General features: G+C 40.7%; 1 protein-coding gene across 1 annotated transcript in view; it reads left to right on the forward strand.

The window, feature by feature from the left end:
• Nucleotides 1–21,382, forward strand: part of LOC307151533 (uncharacterized protein) — a 197,238-nt gene that overhangs the window by 67,315 nt on the left and 108,541 nt on the right. The window contains exons 27-28 of the mRNA XM_079859626.1: nucleotides 5,564–5,653; nucleotides 5,924–6,052. Coding sequence (XP_079715752.1) covers nucleotides 5,564–5,653; nucleotides 5,924–6,052 — 219 coding nt within the window. The remainder of the gene's footprint in view (nucleotides 1–5,563; nucleotides 5,654–5,923; nucleotides 6,053–21,382) is intronic.

The raw sequence follows: 21,382 nt of genomic DNA on the forward strand, positions 1-21,382 counted from the left end.
GATCTAATACAGCTGGCAGACTCAGCCCCCTGGCCGATACCGGTGAAGAGAGACCTTCTCTCTCTAGCCCGCGGCTCGATATGGCATCCCCATCCAGAGCGCTGTCTCTGCATGCGTGGAGCCTCAACGATTACACGCTGATCTGCCAGACGGGGTCATGAACACGATCATACAATCTAGAGCCCCCTCTACGAGGCGGCTCTACATGTCGAAATGGTCAGTGTTTAACAGATGGTGCACTGCTAAGGGGCTCGATCCACAGACATGTGGGGTATCGCGAGTACTGTGTTTCCTTCAAGAGTTACTGGACGCGGGCAGGTCCCCCTCCACGCTCAAAGTCTATGTCACGGCCATTTCAGCGCTCTCTGTTCAGAGCTGGGCCGCGCATTAGGAAGGAACGAGTTCGTCATCCGCTTCCTTAGAGGAGCCAGGAGGATGAACCCCCCGCGACCCCCCTCGGTTCCTATGTGGGATCTTTCACTGGTCTTGGAGGCCCTGAAAGCGCATCCCTTCGAACCCTTGGAAACTGTGGATATGAAATACCTCACGCTCAAAACCGTTTTTCTGATAGCACTGTCTTCAGTCAAACGAGTGGTGGAACAGCTCTTTGTTTCGTTTGGCGGGCGCACCAAGGGTCTCGCCGCCTCGAAACACAGCCTGTCCAGATGGATAGTGGACGCTATTGCTGCTGCTTATGCGTCTAAAGACCTGCAGTGCCCATTGGGCATTCAAGCTCACTCCACCAGAGGCATGGCCTCGTCGTGGGCGTGGTCCAGCGGGATTCCCATTCATGACATTTGTGCAGCGGCAGGCTGGGCCTCCCCCTCCACATTTGTTAGGTTTTACAACCTGGATGTTCCCGCCTTGCAGGCGAAAGTGTTATCAGTCTAAGTCTCGCGTATGCCAGCCCACTATCTGTGCGCGGGCTACGTTGTGTGATTTAGCTCTACTGGTTGAGCTGCACTATACAGGGAATTGTCAGTTCGGACCGGCCGTGCCGCTCCTAACCCCCTAGTGTGTGCTTATGTACGGCGCTAGCCCTCTGTGGGCCGCCCGGCTCTCTGCTATCACGTTCCCCGGGCTCTCCCTGGGACTCATTCAGTGGATGCTGGGCGCGCACGGCGTTGACAAGGGTGTTCCCGTAGCGTAGTAACTACGCAATACGAGAGAACCTCTCGTAAGAGAACGTTTCGGTTACTAACGTAACCTCTGTTCTCTCTAGAAGAGGGAACGAGTATTGCGTAGCCCGCCGTGCTCGCGCCACGAGCTCATTCGCTTCATGCGACAGAAACCAGAGAAGCAGCCTCCGAGCCCCGCTTTTATACGCTAAGCCACACCCCTTTTCGCGGGCTGTGACGCATTAAGCGCGCCAAGCGCGCTCATTGGTCGTGACGTCACGCCAAGGGCTCAGCGGTAGGCTGCTGCAGTTGCCGCAGGGCAGCCAATGGGCACGCTAGTAAGCCTGCCCTAGGTCTGCAGGCTGCCGCACTGCGTTGACAAGATTATAAAAATTAAGGATAATTTTTGGCTTCAGTATCTCGAGAAAGAAAGGCTTTCCCGTAGCGTAGTAACTACGCAATACTCGTTCCCTCTTCTAGAGAGAACAGAGGTTACGTTAGTAACCGAAACGTTTTGTTTACACATTTTGGTTCACTTGTAAAAAGAGCAGTGTGAAAGCGAACCGTACCAAACAAAAAAAATCAACATCCTATTTGGTCTGGACCAAAGCAAGTGAACTATCGGACTTTCCTGGTGTGAATACACCCTTAATGTTGTTGACTGTTGACTGTCACTTACACTAAAGGTCAGTCTTGAGTAGTGTTGGGTACCAAAGTAACCGGTATGTAACCGAACCAGACAGATTTCGGTGCCTCATGTCGGTGCCACTTAAATCCTCAGCTGTTGGTTGAAATATTTGCCCTCTGGTTCTCCAAAACGCACGTAAGGGACCATTCGGTATTTATGGAATGGACCACCGGAGGAAAATAGGGGAGGGTCATGTATTTTTATTCTTTGTTGAGGGGAGGATCATCCAACTTTTGTATTCATGAAAACAGCAACATTTCAAAGTGGCTTGTTTGGTGCATATTTTTTCCATGTAGCTCCATAGCTCTCGCGGTCTCAGCCCCCCATCGCTATCATAGCTGTTTGACAGTGCGCACACACTTCAGTACTCACTCAGAAAAAGTGCATCATGTCAGAACAGAACACCAATGAAATGTTTACCCGGCAAAGCTTTAAAGCACGAGCAAATAATGAACTTTTGTGATTGCGAATAAGTGCAGTGTCCTGTGAGTGTAACTCTACCGCTGCATTAACATGTGATGTGAGTGTCGAGTTTTACAGTATTGGGACTGAGGCGCCAGAACTGCAGCTGATAGAATGTGCGATGTTGTACGATGCTACCATATTTTAGTTTCCATTCTTATTTTGTTTCCACAATAATGTTAGTGAGTAAATCTACTGAAAATTGCCACCATAACAGTGGAGTGTGATGTGTAAGATGTAGGGCTACCACATCTTTAAAGCAGCGCTCAGTAGTCTCGGGATTTCTTCGCTGTATTCTCGCTTTTTGCTCGCAGGTTTCTCTCTAGAGCTCCCCCGCAGCTTCGGAATAGATATTTGACAACACTGTTGTAAAAACTCGTTGGTGATTCTCAGACACCAGAGGCTAGTAGATCAACGACATCAAAGCAGATGGGACATTCTTTAAAACGTCTTCTTCATTCGGGTTCGGACAGCGTGAGGGAGCGCAATAATGACAGCATTTTAGCAGATTTCTTTTGGCCGTAAAGCAGTTGTTTACATCGCGAGACCTGATATCACGCGAGACTTCCTGACGCGGCGGCCGGTGGCCCGCCGCCCCAAAGTTGCAAGTGCGTATTTTCCGCTCACGGGCACCAGGGGGGTGCGAAACGACCACCATTTAACCCGAAATAAGTAATATAACCATTCCAATGACTCCGAAGCTGTTCAGTTAAGGTAAAAAAAGTTACTTAGTTCACCTTTAAATTACTATTAGTAGGCTATTATTTGAAGTTAACATAAGATACGTAGACCTACGCAAAAAAAAGGTTGAGGATAAATTCTTTAAAATTGGGCAATTCCAGCTTTATGGACGTGACATTTGCAGTCAAAACTTGAAATATAAATTCTCAGAAAATGCATTTAATACCAATATATTGAAACGTCTGTTTACATATCCATACTCCCTTAATAAAGGAGTCAAGACATTAGAAAAATATCAGTCTACACATGCTTTTTATATTTAATATGAGGGAAATACATGTGACGTGACACAAAATCTTTAACTTTTAGGTGGCAAAATATGTTTTAGTAATTCTATGAATTACACTGCGCAAATCAAAAGTAATATACCCACCGGATGAAGGGTCGGCCTCCACAGAACATAAAATATTATTTTTATTTTATTTTCGTGTTTGCATTTATGAGGAAAAAACAATGCTACGGACGTGACAGTTCTCCGTTATGGATGTGAGACCTCAAGCAGAAAGCACAAAGCCTTTCTTTAAAGTGTATTTTGTTTTTTATTATTAGTATCTTAATTTTAATCAATGTTTCGTCAACCAATTGCCTGGATTTAATAAATAAGAAGTAAATATAGTATAAAATAGATAATTACGACACGGAGGCGCCGGCGCGTGAACTGGAGCTCGTCTCATAAATGAACCGAAACTCAGTGTAAGGTACTTGCCTCACGGACCTGAGACATATATAGAAAGCTTGAAATGTCGTCTTTTAAACAGAACAATTCAAAACAAAATAAAAAACTGTTCTCTGCTTATGTAATCCATATGAAATGTGCATTTCTCTCTGGTGTGTTCACTACTGCGAAGATCGCGAGTCAGCGTCATTCTTCATCTTTGCAGTCGACACAGAAAACACTTGTTTATTAATAAACAATTAAAATGTCTCCTTATTTTTTTACTTCAGATCTCAAAACTCCTCAGGTAGCCCCTTAAATAAAAAAACGAACAGTCCCTAAGAAGCATCATCACTGCATGTGATCTCTAGTTAACCCTTTGACACATACAATTGTTCGGACTGGTGAGATTAGTTCTCATTCAGATCGCGTGATCATCAACTTCTAAATTCAAATGCCGTTGAGCTAGAGACGTAGACGCGCTCAACACTGTCATACTGTATATCATACTGTATATCACAACTATCATTGTTTTAAACCACATAAGGTTTATTTTAGGTTTCAGACATTTAAATACACATAAGTTCTAGGCTAGCAAAACAATACATTTATAGTCCATAAAATACACACTGCGTCTATGGAAGTGGCAATACAAATCCTTATAATTATAAATTGATGATGTGTTTAGACACAGATAGTGGTAACTATAAAATTTACTCTATTCTTCTCACACTTCACCAGCCACTTACTTTAATGTATTTCGGGAGAACTGGATGAATTGACCGTTTGTAGGCCTAAATCTGAAAGATGCAATTCTCTGAACTGCCATGCTTTGAGGCGGCCATCGTGCGTTACTGATCAACTAACATGAATCATGATCAAAAACAACATTTGCTCTTTTTCATCACCACTAGGCTAGGGCAGGCAAAATGCAAGAATTTATATTTAAATCTATGCTATATAATGCTTATAACTCACCAATAGCAGATTACAAGAGGACAATACGTCTGTTGTTTTCCTCTGAGCTATTCCGAGATGCTATTCCTGATTTATAAAAAATATAGCTGCAAGCAGCGATACGGGGCAGTAACAGCAGTGCAGAGCCAGAAGAGCAAAAACAGCAGAAATAGAGTGTACATGAAAAACAGATTGGTTCAGAAGTACAGGTGAGAATTAACTCATTAACACATAAAAAAACACAGTTCTAATCCAAGAGGAAGAAAGATTATTACAACACTTACCTAAATAATAAAGGAATCAAAGTTACAGATTTATCCCATTTGTGATAAGTCTTCCAATACTTTGGAAATGTATGCAAGAACTATTGTTTTCTTTCAATTGTATTAATTCTATTTTTTATTTAATTTTGACATTATATACATTACATAACCTAAACAACCTTCTTAAGAATTTTTATATATATATATATATATATATATATATATATATATATATATATATATATATATATATATATATATACATATATATATAATTTTTTTTGCTTGAGGAAACCCTACTCATGTGCATGCAAACTGAAAAAAAAGGCATTCTACTAAATAATATACTTTACGTTTGGTGAACCCTGACCTGTGAATTTGTGAGGCCAAGGCTTTAAACTGCTTTTTTAAAAGACCATTGTTTAACTATTTGTTTTTTTAAACCAGTTGTATTTGCATATTTACACATCCACTTCAGAAAATAACTTATAGTGGATAGTGAAACTTATGACCTTTTAGTGAAGCATATAGTCATAATTTATCTGACTTAGTATTTGTGTATTGGAACTAATTCCTCTACACAGATAATAGGCCAAACCGATGTGGAGCAACTTTATTTAGCTGTTTCTTCCTAAATGTTTCTTCCATTTACTATTGTTTTCTGCTTTTAAAATTTTAGGAAGATGCTTTACAGGCGTGTATTGATGACATATGTGGAGAGCATCAGCATTACGATGTTCACTGTGGAAAAATGACAGTCATGGAAACAGTAAGTATGTTTTCTAGTGTGTCCATCAGATCTTCGAGTCAGATTAAGTGTGGAATTATTTTACATTTTAACAGAGATATTTTGACAGATTTAAACAGTTTGAAAATATTTTCGTGAGAATTTAAAAAACCCAATTAAAAACAGCCCTGAAATCTTCTAAATCAATTACTCGTTCACTGTGACATTTGCCTCAAATGCTGAAAGTATCTTGTGAAGAAAAGCAGCACAAGTCATTAATGCTGCACTAATATATTATTATTTTCTCCACAGAAAAGGGAAATGATCAAGTTTCCAGAACACATGATTGTTGTGTTGAAGAGATCTGAGATGATGAAGAGCTCATATAGGTCGAGCTCCAGTAGAAATGACCAGGAAGCGATCATTCATCCTCATATCACGGTACTGACATAATATGTTAGTTTAATGATTTACAGACACACATCACAACCACTTTAGAATGTACTGACATTTGTAAGTATAATTTTTTTTAAATTCAAGCTCATTTCAAATTCATTACATTTCCACTTCTTGCCGAAGTCAAAGACTGTAATTAGGGCCCGAGCACCGATGGTGAGAGGACCCTATTGTTTTTGCTCCGTTTATTATTAGGGCCCGAGCACCGATGGTGAGAGGACCCTATTGTTTTTGCTTCGTTTATTAGGGCCCGAGCACCGATGGTGAGAGGACCCTATTGTTTTTGCTCCGTTTATTCTTCTTCTTCTTCTTCTTCTTCTCCAAAGTGAATCGCTTTTTAGAGGGCCTAAACATGCTCGAAAACTCATGAAACTTTGCACACGCTTCAGAAGTGGTGAAAATTTACGTGTGATATGGTTTTCAGAATTGGGGGGGGCAAATTCGGTAAATTATTGCCCCCACATTTTGCCCCGGCTCCTGGTTTCACGTACAGGTATGAAATTTGGTACATACATGTAATGACCCAATACCTACAGAAAAGTCTCTTGGAGCATAGCCCTAAACACAACAGGAAGTGAGCTATTTTGAACTTCCTCCTAGATTTTGGGCATTTTTCGTAATTTCCTGATGTTGTACTTTAACGAACTCCTCCTACAGATTTGATCTGATCCTCTTCAAATTTGGTGAGTGTAATCTTAAGGCCGTTGTGACGTTAAATTGCGAAGATCTAGAGTTTTCGTCGAAGGGTGTGCCCTCGGCGGCCTGACAAATGTTCACCCAATTTCGGCCTTCTGGTGATATATGCATGATCAGATAAGTTCAATATTAATGTTGCTTGCAGTTCCGATGTTGCTAGGCAACCACAGACAGCCTGCAGTAACTCAGGCATACAATTTCCAATCTGTCCCAAACTTCACATGTTTGATAAGAGTCCTGTCCTGAACACATGACCATGCTCATATTTGGTTATAGCAATAGCGCCACCTGCTGGTAGCAGGAAGTGTGGCAAATACAAAACATGCTCGAAAAATCATGAAACTTTGCACACGCTTCAGAAGTGGTGAAAATTTACGTGTGATATGGTTTTCAGAATTGGGGGGGGCAAATTCGGTAAATTATTGCCCTCACATTTTGCCCCGGCTCCTGGTTTCACGTACAGGTATGAAATTTGGTACATACATGTAATGACCCAATACCTACAGAAAAGTCTCTTGGAGCATAGCCCTAAACACAACAGGAAGTGAGCTATTTTGAACTTCCTCCTAGATTTTGGGCATTTTTCGTAATTTCCTGATGTTGTACTTTAACGAACTCCTCCTACAGTTTTGATCTGATCCTCTTCAAATTTGGTGAGTGTAATCTTAAGGCCTTTCCTAAAGGCGCCGGGTGGCGGCGGCAGGGGTGCAAGGGCCCTTTTCATCGCTGCTTGCAGCTTTAATTATTAGGGCCCAAGCCCTGAAAGGGCGCAGAGCCCTATTGTTCTTCTAAGGATTATTTATTATTTTTTTTTTTTCAACCTTTCGGGCACTTTTGGGGCCCTTAACGTGCTCGAAAACTCTTGAAACTTTGCACACGGGTCAGAACCCGCGGCCATTAGGGCCGGGCTGAAGTTGGGACACGGGCGTGGCAGGGAGGCTCGACAGCGCCCCCTGGAACGGGGTCTGAAAACTTGGTCCATAAATCAAACACGCTTGCATGTAATAATATGAAACTCGGTACACATATAGATCTCATTGGGCCAAACAACTTTCGTACTTTTACTTTTTACGCCAGCCCAACAGGAAGTCGGCTATTATGGGTTGTTTGGAAACGCATGCTTTGGAATTTAATGTACTCCTCCTAGGGAATTCATCCATTCGCCTCCAAACTCAGTCAGCATGAAGTCAAGACATTGAGGATGCTAAATTGCGGACGGATTTTTGATATCTCGAACGGTTTGGCTGTGGCGAGGACACAAATTTATGGCGAATAATGGAAACAGGAAGTGTGTAATAACTTCTGCATACATTAACTGATCTTGATTAAACTTCAGCAGTGTGTTCGTTGTAAGAGGCCGATCACATGGATGTGACTATTGTGAGTCAAAGTTATAGCGCCACCAACTGGCAGCAGGAAGTGTGTCCCTTTCAAAATGCTTTGAAATCACCCTCTTATTTTTACCCGATTTGCTTCAAACTTTATGTGTATAATGTAAACACACGGCAGATGTAGACCTGTGAAAGGATTTTTGATATCTTTAATACTGTTGCCATGGCAACGCTTCAAACTTTAATATTCTTTTTTGATGCTTTTGAGACTCTTAACATACTTGAAATTGGATGAAACTCGACAGACACATCACATTTATTAGCCCGTAGACATGTGCAAAGTTTCAGAAACGGGCGTGGTGAGGGGCTCAGTAGCGCTACCTTTAGTCATAAGTGGGGGGGTTAGTTTTATCAACAGCAACAAAACTTGGTATGTGTATTGTTCTCATCAAGACGGACAACTTTCTAATTGACATTAACTACCTCCGACCAACAGGAAGAGAGATATTTTGGTTTGAATGTGGATTTTCTGAAGAATTTTCTCTCCCTCTCTCTGTGTCTCTGTGTGTGTGAGGGGAGGGGGGGATTTGACTATTGCATTTATATTGTTAATCAAGGTTTCAGGGGCTTTTGGGGTCCTTAACGTGCTCAAAAACTCTTGAAACTTTGCACACAAGTCAGAACCCCCTGCCATCAGGGACGGGCTGAAGCTGGTACCCGGGCGTGGCAGGGGGGCTCAACAGCGCCCCCTTGAACGGGGTCCCAAAACTTGGTCCATAGATCAAACACGCTTGCATTAATTAATATGAAACTCGGTACACATATAGATCTCATCGGGCCGAACAACTTTCCCCCGGTCAAGTTTTACGCTAGCCCAACTGGAAGTCGGCTATTATGGGTTGTTTGGAAAACGCTTGCTGTGGAATGCGAAGTACTCCTCCTAGAGAATTCATCCAATCCCCAACAAACTCGGTGTGCATGTAGTCAAGACATTGAGGATTCTAAATTGCGGACGGATTTTTGATATCTCGAACGGTTTGGCCGTGGCGAGGAAACGAATTTATGGCGAGAAAAGAGAAACACGAAGTGGAATAACTTCTGCATACATTAACTGATCTTGATGAAACTTCACCAGTGTGTTCGTGGTAAGAGGCCGATCAGATGGATGTAACTATTGTGAGTCAAAGTTATAGCGCCACCAACTGGCAGCAGGAAGTGTGTCACTTTCAAAATGCTTTTGACAAAAGTGGGGGGGTTAGTTTTACCCACAGTTACAAAAATCAGTACGTACATTGGTCTCATCGAGCCGGACAACTTTCTAATATACAGTTATTAGCTTCGACCAATAGGAAGTCAGATATTTTGGTTTGAATGTGGATTTATTTGCAAATTCAGCCTCTGCTTTTTACCCACTCCTGCTAAGTGTTTTTTTTTTTATCCACACCAAACTTTTTTAACACAATGAAAATACATTAAAGATGCTAAATTGTGAACGGATATTAAATACTTCAAACGGTTTTGACATGGCGAGGGATTAAAATAATGTCAAAAAAGGAATCAGAAAACATCTCATATCTTCTTAAAATTTAATTATACACCATTTATTTTTATGGAAAATTATACAAATATCAGAACTAAACCGAAACAGAACTAGTTTTGGGTTTATTCAGTTTTTTTCAATTCAAGAATTATGTACAAGTTTAAAATCAGCCAGAATGCGCTATTTAGTAAAAAAAAAAAAGTCATACATAGGGCTATACTGCCCTCTTGTGTTCAAAATCAGGTAGGCCCATTGTATATTGTGTTTATATATAAATATAATAGCGATGTGACTGAGAATTTTTTTCCCACTGGTTAATCGATGTGTGACACCGCGGCGGGGGCTTTTAAATCGCTAACTTAAAGGGATACTCCACTTTAAATTGAAAATTCTGTCATCATATACTCACCCTCATGTTGTTTCAATCCTTTATTAATTTCTTTCTTCTGCTGAACAGAAAGGAAGATATTTAGAAGAATGTCAGTAACCAGACAGTTTCTGGTCTCATTGACTTCCATAGTATACATTTTTTTCCTACTATGGAAGTCAATGGGATCAGAAACTGTCTGGTTACTGACATTCTCCTAAATATCTTCCTTTCTGTTCAGCAGAAGAAAGAAATTCATAAAGGATTAAAACAACATGAGGGTGAGTATATGATGACAGAATTTTCATTTTAAAGTGGAGCATCCCTTTAAAAGCGAAAGTGAAATACGGTCGTCCAGTAGCAATGAACTAAAAAACATTCACTCTGTTCTGCTCGTTCCTCGCTGTAGACGCGTTATTGCCCATGCAGCCGTGAGCATTTTAGTTTCATTTAAAAAATAGCGCCATTTCGGGGGTGGGATTGCTTGAATGTTTTTTTACAAAAGCACAATGTTGTGTTTTATTGCGAGTGTACATAAATATAAGTAAACACAGTGCAGTTTAAACGATGTCCTGTATGAACAAACCGACGGAGTAGCCTATGTTTTTTTGTTTCCACTGTTCGATCGTGCCCACGCCTCACACACACACACACACACACACACACACACACACACACACACACTGTGCATTCCAGCACTGCAATCTTGACATCGCAGCCGGTTCATTACAGCCGTAATAAAATATAATAATAAATATAAATAGTCAACCTATTTGCAGCAAATGATAGTAGATTTTAGATCAATATATTTGTTTTCCTTACAATTTTAATTAACACTAACTTTATTCTCATCTGAATTATAAATAATTTATTTCTGTATAAAATAATACTACCATTAAAAAATACATTTGATTGTCTTTTTTAATCAATGGAGAATGTGTGACTTAAAAATAAACAGATTAGTGCTCGGTTTGAGGACAAGAAATGAAAACCAATGCAATATGATGAATGTCCAAAAACGTTCGCTCTTCTCTGCCCGTTCCTCGCTTCGCCATATATATATATATATTTTTTTTTTTTTTTTTTTTGTTACATATATATAATGTATATACATATATTTATTTTTTTTGTTACATTTTTATATATATGTATATGTATATATATATATATATATATATATATATATATATATATATATAAATATAGCTGCGAGCAGCGATGGAGGGCCCAAGCCGGTGACACCGCCACCCCGGTGGCTTTAGTGTAACTAAAGGCACCAGGGTGGCGGTGCCACCGGCTTGGGCCCGCAATCGCTGCTCGCAGCTATATTTATTCTTCTTCTTCTCCAAAGTGAATCGCTTTTTAGAGGGTCTTAACATGCTCGATAACTCATGAAACTTTGCACACGCTTCAGAAGTGGTGAAAATTTACGTGTGATATGGTTTTCAGAATTGGGTGGGGCAAATTCGGTAAATTATTGCCCCCACATTTTGCCCCGGTTCTACGTTTCACGCACAGGTATGAAATTTGGTACATACATGTAATGACCCAATACCTATAAAAAAGTATCTTGGAGCATAGCCCTAAACACAACAGGAAGTGAGCTATTTTGAACTTCCTCCCAGATTTTGGGCGTTTTTCATAATTTCCTGATGTTGTACTTTAACGAACTCCTCCTACAGATTTGATCTGATCCTCTTCAAATTTGGTGAGTGTAATCTTAAGGCCTTTGGGACGTTAAATTGCGAAGATCTTGAGTTTTCGTCGAAGGGTGTGCCCTCGGCGGCCTGACAAACATTCACCCAATTTCGGTCTTTTGGTGATTTATGCATGATCAGATAAGTTCTCTGTCAATATTGCTTGCAGTTCCGATGTTGCTAGGCAACCACAAACAGCCTGCAGTAACTCAGGAATACGATGTCCAATCTGTCCCAAACTTCACATGTTTGATAAGAGTCCTGTCCTGAACACTTGACCATGCTCATATTTGGTTATAGCAATAGCGCCACCTGCTGGTAGCAGGAAGTGTGGCAAATACAAAACATGCTCGAAAAATCATGAAACTTTGCACACGCTTCAGAAGTGGTGAAAATTTACGTGTGATATGGTTTTCAAAATTGGGTGGGGCAAAATGGCTTAATTATTGCCCCTACATTTTGCCCCGGCTCTACGTTTCACGTACAGGTATGAAATTTGGTACATACATGTAATGACCCAATACCTACAAAAAAGTATCTTGGAGCGTAGCCCTAAACACAACAGGAAGTCAGCTATTTTGAACTTCCTCTCAGATTTTGTGCAGTTTTTGCCATTTCCAGACGTTATACTTTAAAGGTCCCATGACATGAAATTTTCACTTTCTGAGGTTTTTTAACATTAATATGAGTTCCCCTTGCCTGTATATGGTCCCCAAGTTTCTAGAAATTTGAATCGGTGTAAATCGAGCTTTTGCTATCTTTCTCTGCCTTTGAGAAAATGGAGGCTCAATCAGGCTGATCTTGAATCTCCTCCTTATGACATCATAAGGAGAAATGTTACCTCCCCTCTCTTTGCTTTGCCCGCCCAGAGAATATTTCCCGACCATGAGAAAATGAGCTAGGAAGTAGGAGGAGCGCGCGCGCGCGATTTTAGTTTGTCCACGAGAGATATCATGGCTTTTGAGCGAGCGAATAATTGCTCAATAACTGGATGTACAAATGAACACCGCCCCAGAAGAACCAGTGGATTAATTTCATTTTCTCTGGAAATGCGCCGACACAACTTCCCAAAGTTTTGCATGTCTGCGGCAAACATTTCACCGACGACTGTTCCCTCAACTTGGGTCAATACAGAGGGCTTGCTGAACGTCTGAAACTAAAGTCTGGATCAGTACCAACTCTCTTTGGCTCAGCTACACACCTCGGACAAGCAAGTCAACTAATGATAAGTGTGTTGCTTGTTTACTGTTTATGGTTACCTAGCTTGTTACACGTAGAATGTGGACACACACACTGTAACGCGAGTGTTGTACACTTCTTTGTTATTTGGATAACCGTTTTCCTGTTGTTTATATGGTGCGCGCGATATCCGCATTTCAAGATCGCAGAGCTTGATGTGATTGTAATAAGATAAATTACAGACGTTACAGATCTCTGTACTAGAACATCTAGGCAAAATAAACAGTTTTCCCCCCATGCTATATATATATATACTTTTATATATATTACTTTTAATATATATGAAATATAAATTATGTAAACAAATAAATTATGTAATATCATTTTGTCGTTTCATAGATCTAATTTGAAGTATTATTGTTATTCACTAAAGTACCGTATCCAGACATAATATTTTAAACTAACCATTCGGAAACGTCCTGCTGGTGCCGCTGAGTTGCAACTTCTTCATCCGTTGCTTCTCCATCTGGATCCGATTCTGGGTCGAACTGAAATGCTTGAACGACTGCGTGTCTTCGTGCCATTGCAATACATCCAACGTAAACATGCATGGTACCGTTGCTCAATAGTATGTCCCTGCAAGATGGTCAAGGCCACACCCACCCTCCACTTTGCGCCGCCTTTCTACTCCTCATTAACATTTAAAGCTACAGACACCGAAACGGCGCGTCTAAAGGAAGCTCATTCTGGGACTGGCTTGTAGTGGCTATAATTCTGCACCAAGGCTGAATTTTTGGAAAAAGATTTCAGATACAGTACTAGGGACCACTAATGCCTATATTAAAGCCTACAAAAAGTAGCATGTCATGGGACCTTTAACAAACTCCTCCTACAGTTTTGATCTGGTCCTCTTCAAATTTAGTGAGTGCAATCTTAAGGCCTTTCCTAAAGGCGCCCGGTGGCGGTGGCATGAGTGCGAGGGCCCTTTTCATCGCTGCTTGCAGCTTTAATTAGGGCCCGAGCACCGATGGTGAGAGGACCCTATTGTTTTTGCTCCGTTTATTAGGGCCCAAGCCCTGAAAGGGCGAAGGCCCTATTGTTTTCGTTAGGATTATTAGGGCCCAAGCCCTGAAAGGGCGAAGGCCCTATTGTTTTCGTTAGGATTGTTATTATTATTAGGGCCCAAGCCCTGAAAGGGCGAAGGCCCTATTGTTTCCGGTAGGATTATTTTTAGGGCCCAAGCCCTGAAAGGGCGAAGGCCCTATTGTTTTCGTTAGGATTATTATTATTAGGGCCCAAGCCCTGAAAGGGCGCAGAGCCCTATTGTTTTCGTTAGGATTATTATTAGGGCCCAAGCCCTGAAAGGGCGAAGGCCCTATTGTTTCCGGTAGGATTATTTATTAGGGCCCAAGCCCTGAAAGGGCGAAGGCCCTATTGTTTTCGTTAGGATTATTAGGGCCCAAGCCCTGAAAGGGCGAAGGCCCTATTGTTTTCGTTAGGATTATTATTATTATTAGGGCCCAAGCCCTGAAAGGGCGAAGGCCCTATTGTTTTCGTTAGGATTATTATTATTATTATTGTTCAAGGGTTCGGGGGCTTTTGGGGCCTTTAACGTGCTCAAAAACTCATGAAACTTTGCACACAGGTCAGAAGCTGCGGCCATTAGGGCCGGGCTGAAGATGGTACCTGGGCGTGGCAGGGGGGCTCGACAGCGCCCCCTTGAATGGGGTCCGAGTGCAGTCCGAAAACTTGGTCCATATACCAAACACTCTTGCATGAATTAATATGAAACTCGGTACACATATAGATCTTATTGGGCTGAACAACTTTCGTGCTCTAAGTTTTACGCCAGCCCAACAGGAAGTCGGCTATTATGGGTTGTTTGGAAAACGCATGCTGTGGAATTTGATGTACTCCTCCTAGGAAATTCATCCATTCGCCTCAAAACTCGGTGTGCATGAAGTCAAGACATTGAGGATGATAAATTGCGGACGGATTTTTGATATCTCGAACGGTTTGGCCAAGGCGAGGAAACGAATTTATGGCGAATAATGGGACACAGGAAGTGTATTATAACTTCTGCATACATTGACTGATCTTGATAAAACTTCAGCAGTGTGTTCGTGGTCAGAGGCCGATCACATTGATGTGACTATTGTGAGTCAAAGTTATAGCGCCACCAACTGGCAGCAGGAAGTGTGTCACTTTCAACATGCTTTGAAATCACCCTCTTATTTTTACCCGATTTGCTTCAAACTTTATGTGTATAATGTAAACACACGGCAGATGTAGACCTGTGAAAGGATTTTTGATATCTTTAATACTGTTGCCATGGCAACGCTTCAAACTTTAATATTCTTTTTTGATGCTTTTGAGACTCTTAACATACTTGAAATTGGATGAAACTCGACAGACACATCACATTTATTAGCCCGTAGACATGTGCAAAGTTTCAGAAACCGGCGTGGTGAGGGGCTCAGTAGCGCCACCTTTAGTCATAAATGGGGCGGTTAGTTTTATCAACAGCAACAAAACTTGGTATGTGTATTGTTCTCATCAAGACGGACAACTTTCTAATTTACATGAACCATCTCCGACCAACAGGAAGAGAGATATTTTGGTTTGAATGTGGATTTTCTGAAGAATTTTCTCTCCCTCTCTCTGTGTCTGTGTGTGTGTGAGGGGAGGGGGGGATTTGACTATTGCTTTTATATTGTTAATCAAGGTTTCAGGGGCTTTTGGGGTCCTTAACGTGCTCAAAAACTCTTGAAACTTTGCACACAGGTCAGAACCCACGGCCATCAGGGCCGGGCTGAAGCTGGTACCCGGGCGTGGCTGGGGGGCTCAACAGCGCCCCCTTGAACGGGGTTCTAAAACTTGATCCATATATCAAACACGCTCGCATGAATTAATATGAAACTCGGTACACATATAGATCTCATCAGGCCGAACAACTTTACCCCGGTCAAGTTTTACGCCAGCCCAACAGGAAGTCGGCTATTATGGGTTGTTTGGAAAACGCTTGCTGTGGAATGTGAAATACTCCTCCTAGAAAATTCACCGTGTCCCCTTCAAACTCGGTGTGCATGTAGTCAAGACTTTGAGGATGCTAAATTGCGGACGGATTTTTGATATCTCGAACGGTTTGGCTGTGGCGAGGAATCGAATTTATGGCGAGAAAAGAGAAACACGGAAGTGGAATAACTTCTGCATACATTAACTGATCTTGATGAAACTTCAGCAGTGTGTTCGTGGTAAGAGGCCGATCAGATGGATGTAGCTATTGTAAGTCAAAGTTATAGCGCCACCAACTGGCAGCAGGAAGTGTGTCACTTTCAACATGCTTTTGACAAAAGTGGGGGGGTTACTTTTAACTACAGTAAAGAAAAAATAGTTTGTATATTGTTCTCATCAAGCCGGACAACTTTCTAATTTACATTCAATAGCTCTGGCCATCAGGAAGTCAGATATTTTGGTCTGAATTAGAGTGCGGATCGGGCCGAATTTTTCTGTCCGAGCCCGGCCCGCGTCCGACAGAGCAGTAACCGAACCCGACCCGAGCCCGACAGGCATAAAGATATTTATGTCCGAGCCCGACCCGAGACCGACAGTTAAAATCCCATTTTTTTCTCATACTAATGACACATGTACGTTTGTGTGGAAAGCCCGCTTTTATTAAGCAACTGTAGGAAGGCATTCGGAAATGTCAACAGGATGAGTGCATCAGCGCGCACGGAGAAACAAGCGCACTGGCGCGCATGCACGTGTTTGGTTGTCACGGCTACATAAACAAATTTGAAATTTGCGCACACAGGATGACAGATGTTATGGTAAAATTTCACATGCATTTTAATCACAAAAACGAACGTTTGCATCAAATGAAAGCATCACATTGGCTACCTACATAATAAGCTGTTTTAAATTTAAAATGTTCAATATCGCGCTGATGTGACCGAGCCCGACCCGAACCCGAACATAATTTCTAAATATCTGTCCGAACCCGGCCCGGCCCGTCGGGTACCGACGGGTCCCGTCGGGCTCGGGTCGGGTATCCATCCTCTAGTCTGAATGTGATTTTTTTTGCAAAATCAGCCTCTGAATTTTTAGCCACTCCTCTTAAACTATTTATTTTATTCGTACCAAACTTTTTCAACATGATGAAACTACATTAAATATGCTAAATTGTGAATGGATAAAAAAGATCTCAAACGGTTTTGCTATGGCGAGGGATTAAAGTAAAAATCTTCTAAAAATGTAATTATATACCATTTATTTCTATATAAAAGTATACAAATATCACAACTAAACCCATTTTATTCTGTTTTTGCAATTCAAGAAGAATGAAAAAGTTAAAAACAGGCTATTTAGTGCTATTTGGTTCAACAAAAAAGCAAACATAGGGCTATACTGCCCTCTTGTGTCCAAAAGGACATCAAAATAGTATATAAAACTTTTTACCAGGTAGGCCAATATTGTATTTAAATATACATTTATTAGGTATGTGTCTGAGGATATTTTCCCACCGGTTAATCGACGTGTGACACGAGTGGGTGCTTTTAAATCGCTAATATAATAGTGAAAGAAAAATAATGATAATGTTGCACACACAAATCACACACATGTGGGAAAGAATGATGCTTTTAAACAACACTAAACCGCCATTAGGTGTCGCCAGGCATCCATCTTAATAAGCGAGTCATTGATTCATTCGTTCAAACGATTCGTTCGACTGAGTCGATCATGATTAAGACAGATGTTTATGGATTGATCATTCAATCTTTGAGTCAACCGATTCGTTAAAAATGCTGAATCGTTCAGTTATGAGAAAACACGTGATGCGTGATGGTTCTGCCGGGATCTTTGTTTAACTATTTTCGCTGCTGAAACAGAACAAAAACAGTCAACATTGCATCTATAATGTAAGTGACTTAATTGTAACTGTTTATTAACCTGTTGTATGAAATCTAGGGGTGGGAGAAAAAATTGATTCTTAGATGCATCGCGATGCGGACGTGGACGATTCTGAATCGATTCACAAATGTCAAAAAATCGATTCTCTAAAAAAATATTTTTCTAATAACGTAATATTGACGGAAGGCAAAAGGCGGAACTCTAAGCGGACGTGCGTGCAGTCTGTGGCGCGCACATAACAGAGAAGTTTCTTCTGCTCACCAAGGCTGCATTTATTTGATTAAAAATACAAACAAAAACAGTAATATTGTAAAATAGTATTCCAATTTAAAACAGCTGCTTTCTATTTTAATATATTTTAAACTGTTATTTATTCCTGTGATCAAAGCTGAGTTTTCAGCATCATTACTCCAGTCGTCACTGTCACATGATCCTTCAGAAATTATTCTAATATGATGATTGATACTCAAGAAACATTCATTATTATTTTAAATGTCGAAAACAGTTGTGTACAGTCTTTGATGAATAGAAAGTTCAAAAGAACAGCATTTATCTGAAATCTAAAGCTTTTGTAACGTTAAACACGTACCGCTCAAAAGTTTGTGGTTAGTAATAATTAAAATTTTATTTTTGGGGGAAAGAAATAAAATAAATCAGTACTTTTATTTATGAAGGATGAGTTAAACTGATCAACAGTTACAGTAAAGACATTTATAATGTTAAAAATATATATATTTGAAATATATGCTGTTCTTTTGAACTTTACATTCATCAAAGCATTTTGAAAAAAAAAAAATCTGTACACAACTGTTTTCAACATTGAAAATAATAATGAATATTTATTGAGCATCAATCATCATATTAGTATGATTTCTGAAGGATCATGTGACACTGAAGACTGGAGTAATGATGCTGAAAACTCAACTTTGATCACAGAAATGAATTACTATGTAAAATATTTTAAAATTGAAAACAGCTGTTTTAAATTGGAATAATATTTCACAATATTACTGTTTTTGTTTGTATTTTTAATCAATAAATGCAGCCTTGGTGAGCAGAAGAGACTTCTCCTAAAAACATTAAAAATCTTACTGACCCCAAACTTTTGAACAATAATATATATATATATATATATATATACATATATATGTATGTGTGTGTATGTATGCATGTATATATATATATATAAATATAGCTGCGAGCAGCGATGGAGGGCCAAAGCCGGCGGTACCGCCACCCCGGTGCCTTTAGGTAACTAAAGGCACCGGGGTTGCGGTGCCACCGGCTTGGGCCCGTAATCGCTGCTCGCAGCTATATTTATTATTATTATTGTTCAAGGGTTCGGGGGCTTTTGGGGCCTTTAACGTGCTCAAAAACTCATGAAACTTTGCACACAGGTCAGAAGCTGCGGCCATTAGGGCCGGGCTGAAGATGGTACCTGGGCGTGGCAGGGGGGCTCGACAGCGCCCCCTTGAATGGGGTCCGAGTGCGGTCCGAAAACTTGGTCCATATACCAAACACACTTGCATGAATTAATATGAAACTCGGTACACATATAGATCTTATTGGGCTGAACAACTTTCGTGCTCTAAGTTTTACGCCAGCCCAACAGGAAGTCGGCTATTATGGGTTGTTTGGAAAACGCATGCTGTGGAATTTGATGTACTCCTCCTAGGAAATTCATCCATTCGCCTCAAACCTCTGTGTGCATGAAGTCAAGACATTGAGGATGATAAATTGCGGACGGATTTTTGATATCTCGAACGGTTTGGCCGTGGCGAGGAAACGAATTTATGGCGAATAATGGGACACAGGAAGTGTATTATAACTTCTGCATACATTGACTGATCTTGATAAAACTTCCACAGTGTGTTCGTGGTCAGAGGCCGATCACATTGATGTGACTATTGTGAGTCAAAGTTATAGCGCCACCAACTGGCAGCAGGAAGTGTGTCACTTTCAAAATGCTTTGAAATCACCCTCTTATTTTTACCCGATTTGCTTCAAACTTTATGTGTATAATGTAAACACACGGCAGATGTAGACCTGTGAAAGGATTTTTGATATCTTTAATACTGTTGCCGTGGCAACGCTTCAAACTTTAATATTCTTTTTTGATGCTTTTGAGACTCTTAACATACTTGAAATTGGATGAAACTCGACAGACACATCACATTTATTAGCCCGTAGACATGTGCAAAGTTTCAGAAACAGGCGTGGTGAGGGGCTCAGTATCGCCACCTTTAGTCATAAATGGGGCGGTTAGTTTTATCAACAGCAACAAAACTTGGTATGTGTATTGTTCTCATCAAGACGGACAACTTTCTAATTGACATTAACCATCTCCGACCAACAGGAAGAGAGATATTTTGGTTTGAATGTGGATTTTCTGAAGAATTTTCTCTCCCTCTCTCTGTGTCTGTGTGTGTGTGAGGGGAGGGGGGGGGGGGTTTGACTATTGCTTTTATATTGTTAATCAAGGTTTCAGGGGCTTTTGGGGTCCTTAACGTGCTCAAAAACTCTTGAAACTTTGCACACAGGTCAGAACCCACGGCCATCAGGGCCGGGCTGAAGCTGGTACCCGGGCGTGGCTGGGGGGCTCAACAGCGCCCCCTTGAACGGGGTTCTAAAACTTGATCCATATATCAAACACGCTCGCATGAATTAATATGAAACTCGGTACACATATAGATCTCATCGGGCCGAACAACTTTACCCCGGTCAAGTTTTACGCCAGCCCAACAGGAAGTCGGCAATTATGGGTTGTTTGGAGAACGCTTGCTGTGGAATTTGAAACACTTCTCCTAGAGAATTAATTAAATCGCCACCAAACTCGGTGTGCATGAAGTCAAGACATTGAGGATGCTAAATTGCGGACGGATTTTTGATATCTCGAACGCTTTGGTCGTGGTGAGGAAACGCATTTATTGCGAGAAAAGAGAAACACGAAGTGGTATAACTTCAGCATACATTAACTGATCTTGATGAAACTTCAGCAGTGTGTTCGTGGTAAGAGGCCGATCAGATGGATGTAACTATTGTGAGTCAAAGTTATAGCGCCACCAACTGGCAGCAGGAAGTGTGTCACTTTCAAAATGTTTTTGACAAAAGTGGGGGGGTTAGGTTTACCCACAATTACAAAAATCAGTAAGTATATTGGTCTCATCGAGCTGGACAACTTTCTAATTTGCAGTCATTAGCTTGGACCAACAGGAAGTCAGATATTTTGGTTTGAATGTGGATTTATTTGCAAATTCAGCCTCTGCTTTTTACCCACTCTTGCTAAGTGGTTTTTTTTTTATTCACACCAAACTTTTTCAACATGATGAAAATACATTAAAGATGCTAAATTGAGAACGGATATTGAATATCTCAAACGGTTTTGACATGGCGAGGGATTAAAATAATGTCAAAAAAGGAATCAGAAAACATCTCATATATTCTTAAAATTTAATTATACACCATTTATTTTTATATAAAATTATACAAATATTAGAACTAAACCTATTTTATTCTGTTTTTGCAATTCAAGAAGTATGAAAAAGTTAAAAACAGGCTATTTAGTGCTATTTGTTTCAACAAAAAAGCAAACAT

The sequence above is a fragment of the Squalius cephalus genome, assembly GCF_949319135.1.
Source record: "Squalius cephalus genome assembly, chromosome: 23".
NCBI lineage: Eukaryota > Metazoa > Chordata > Actinopteri > Cypriniformes > Leuciscidae > Squalius > Squalius cephalus.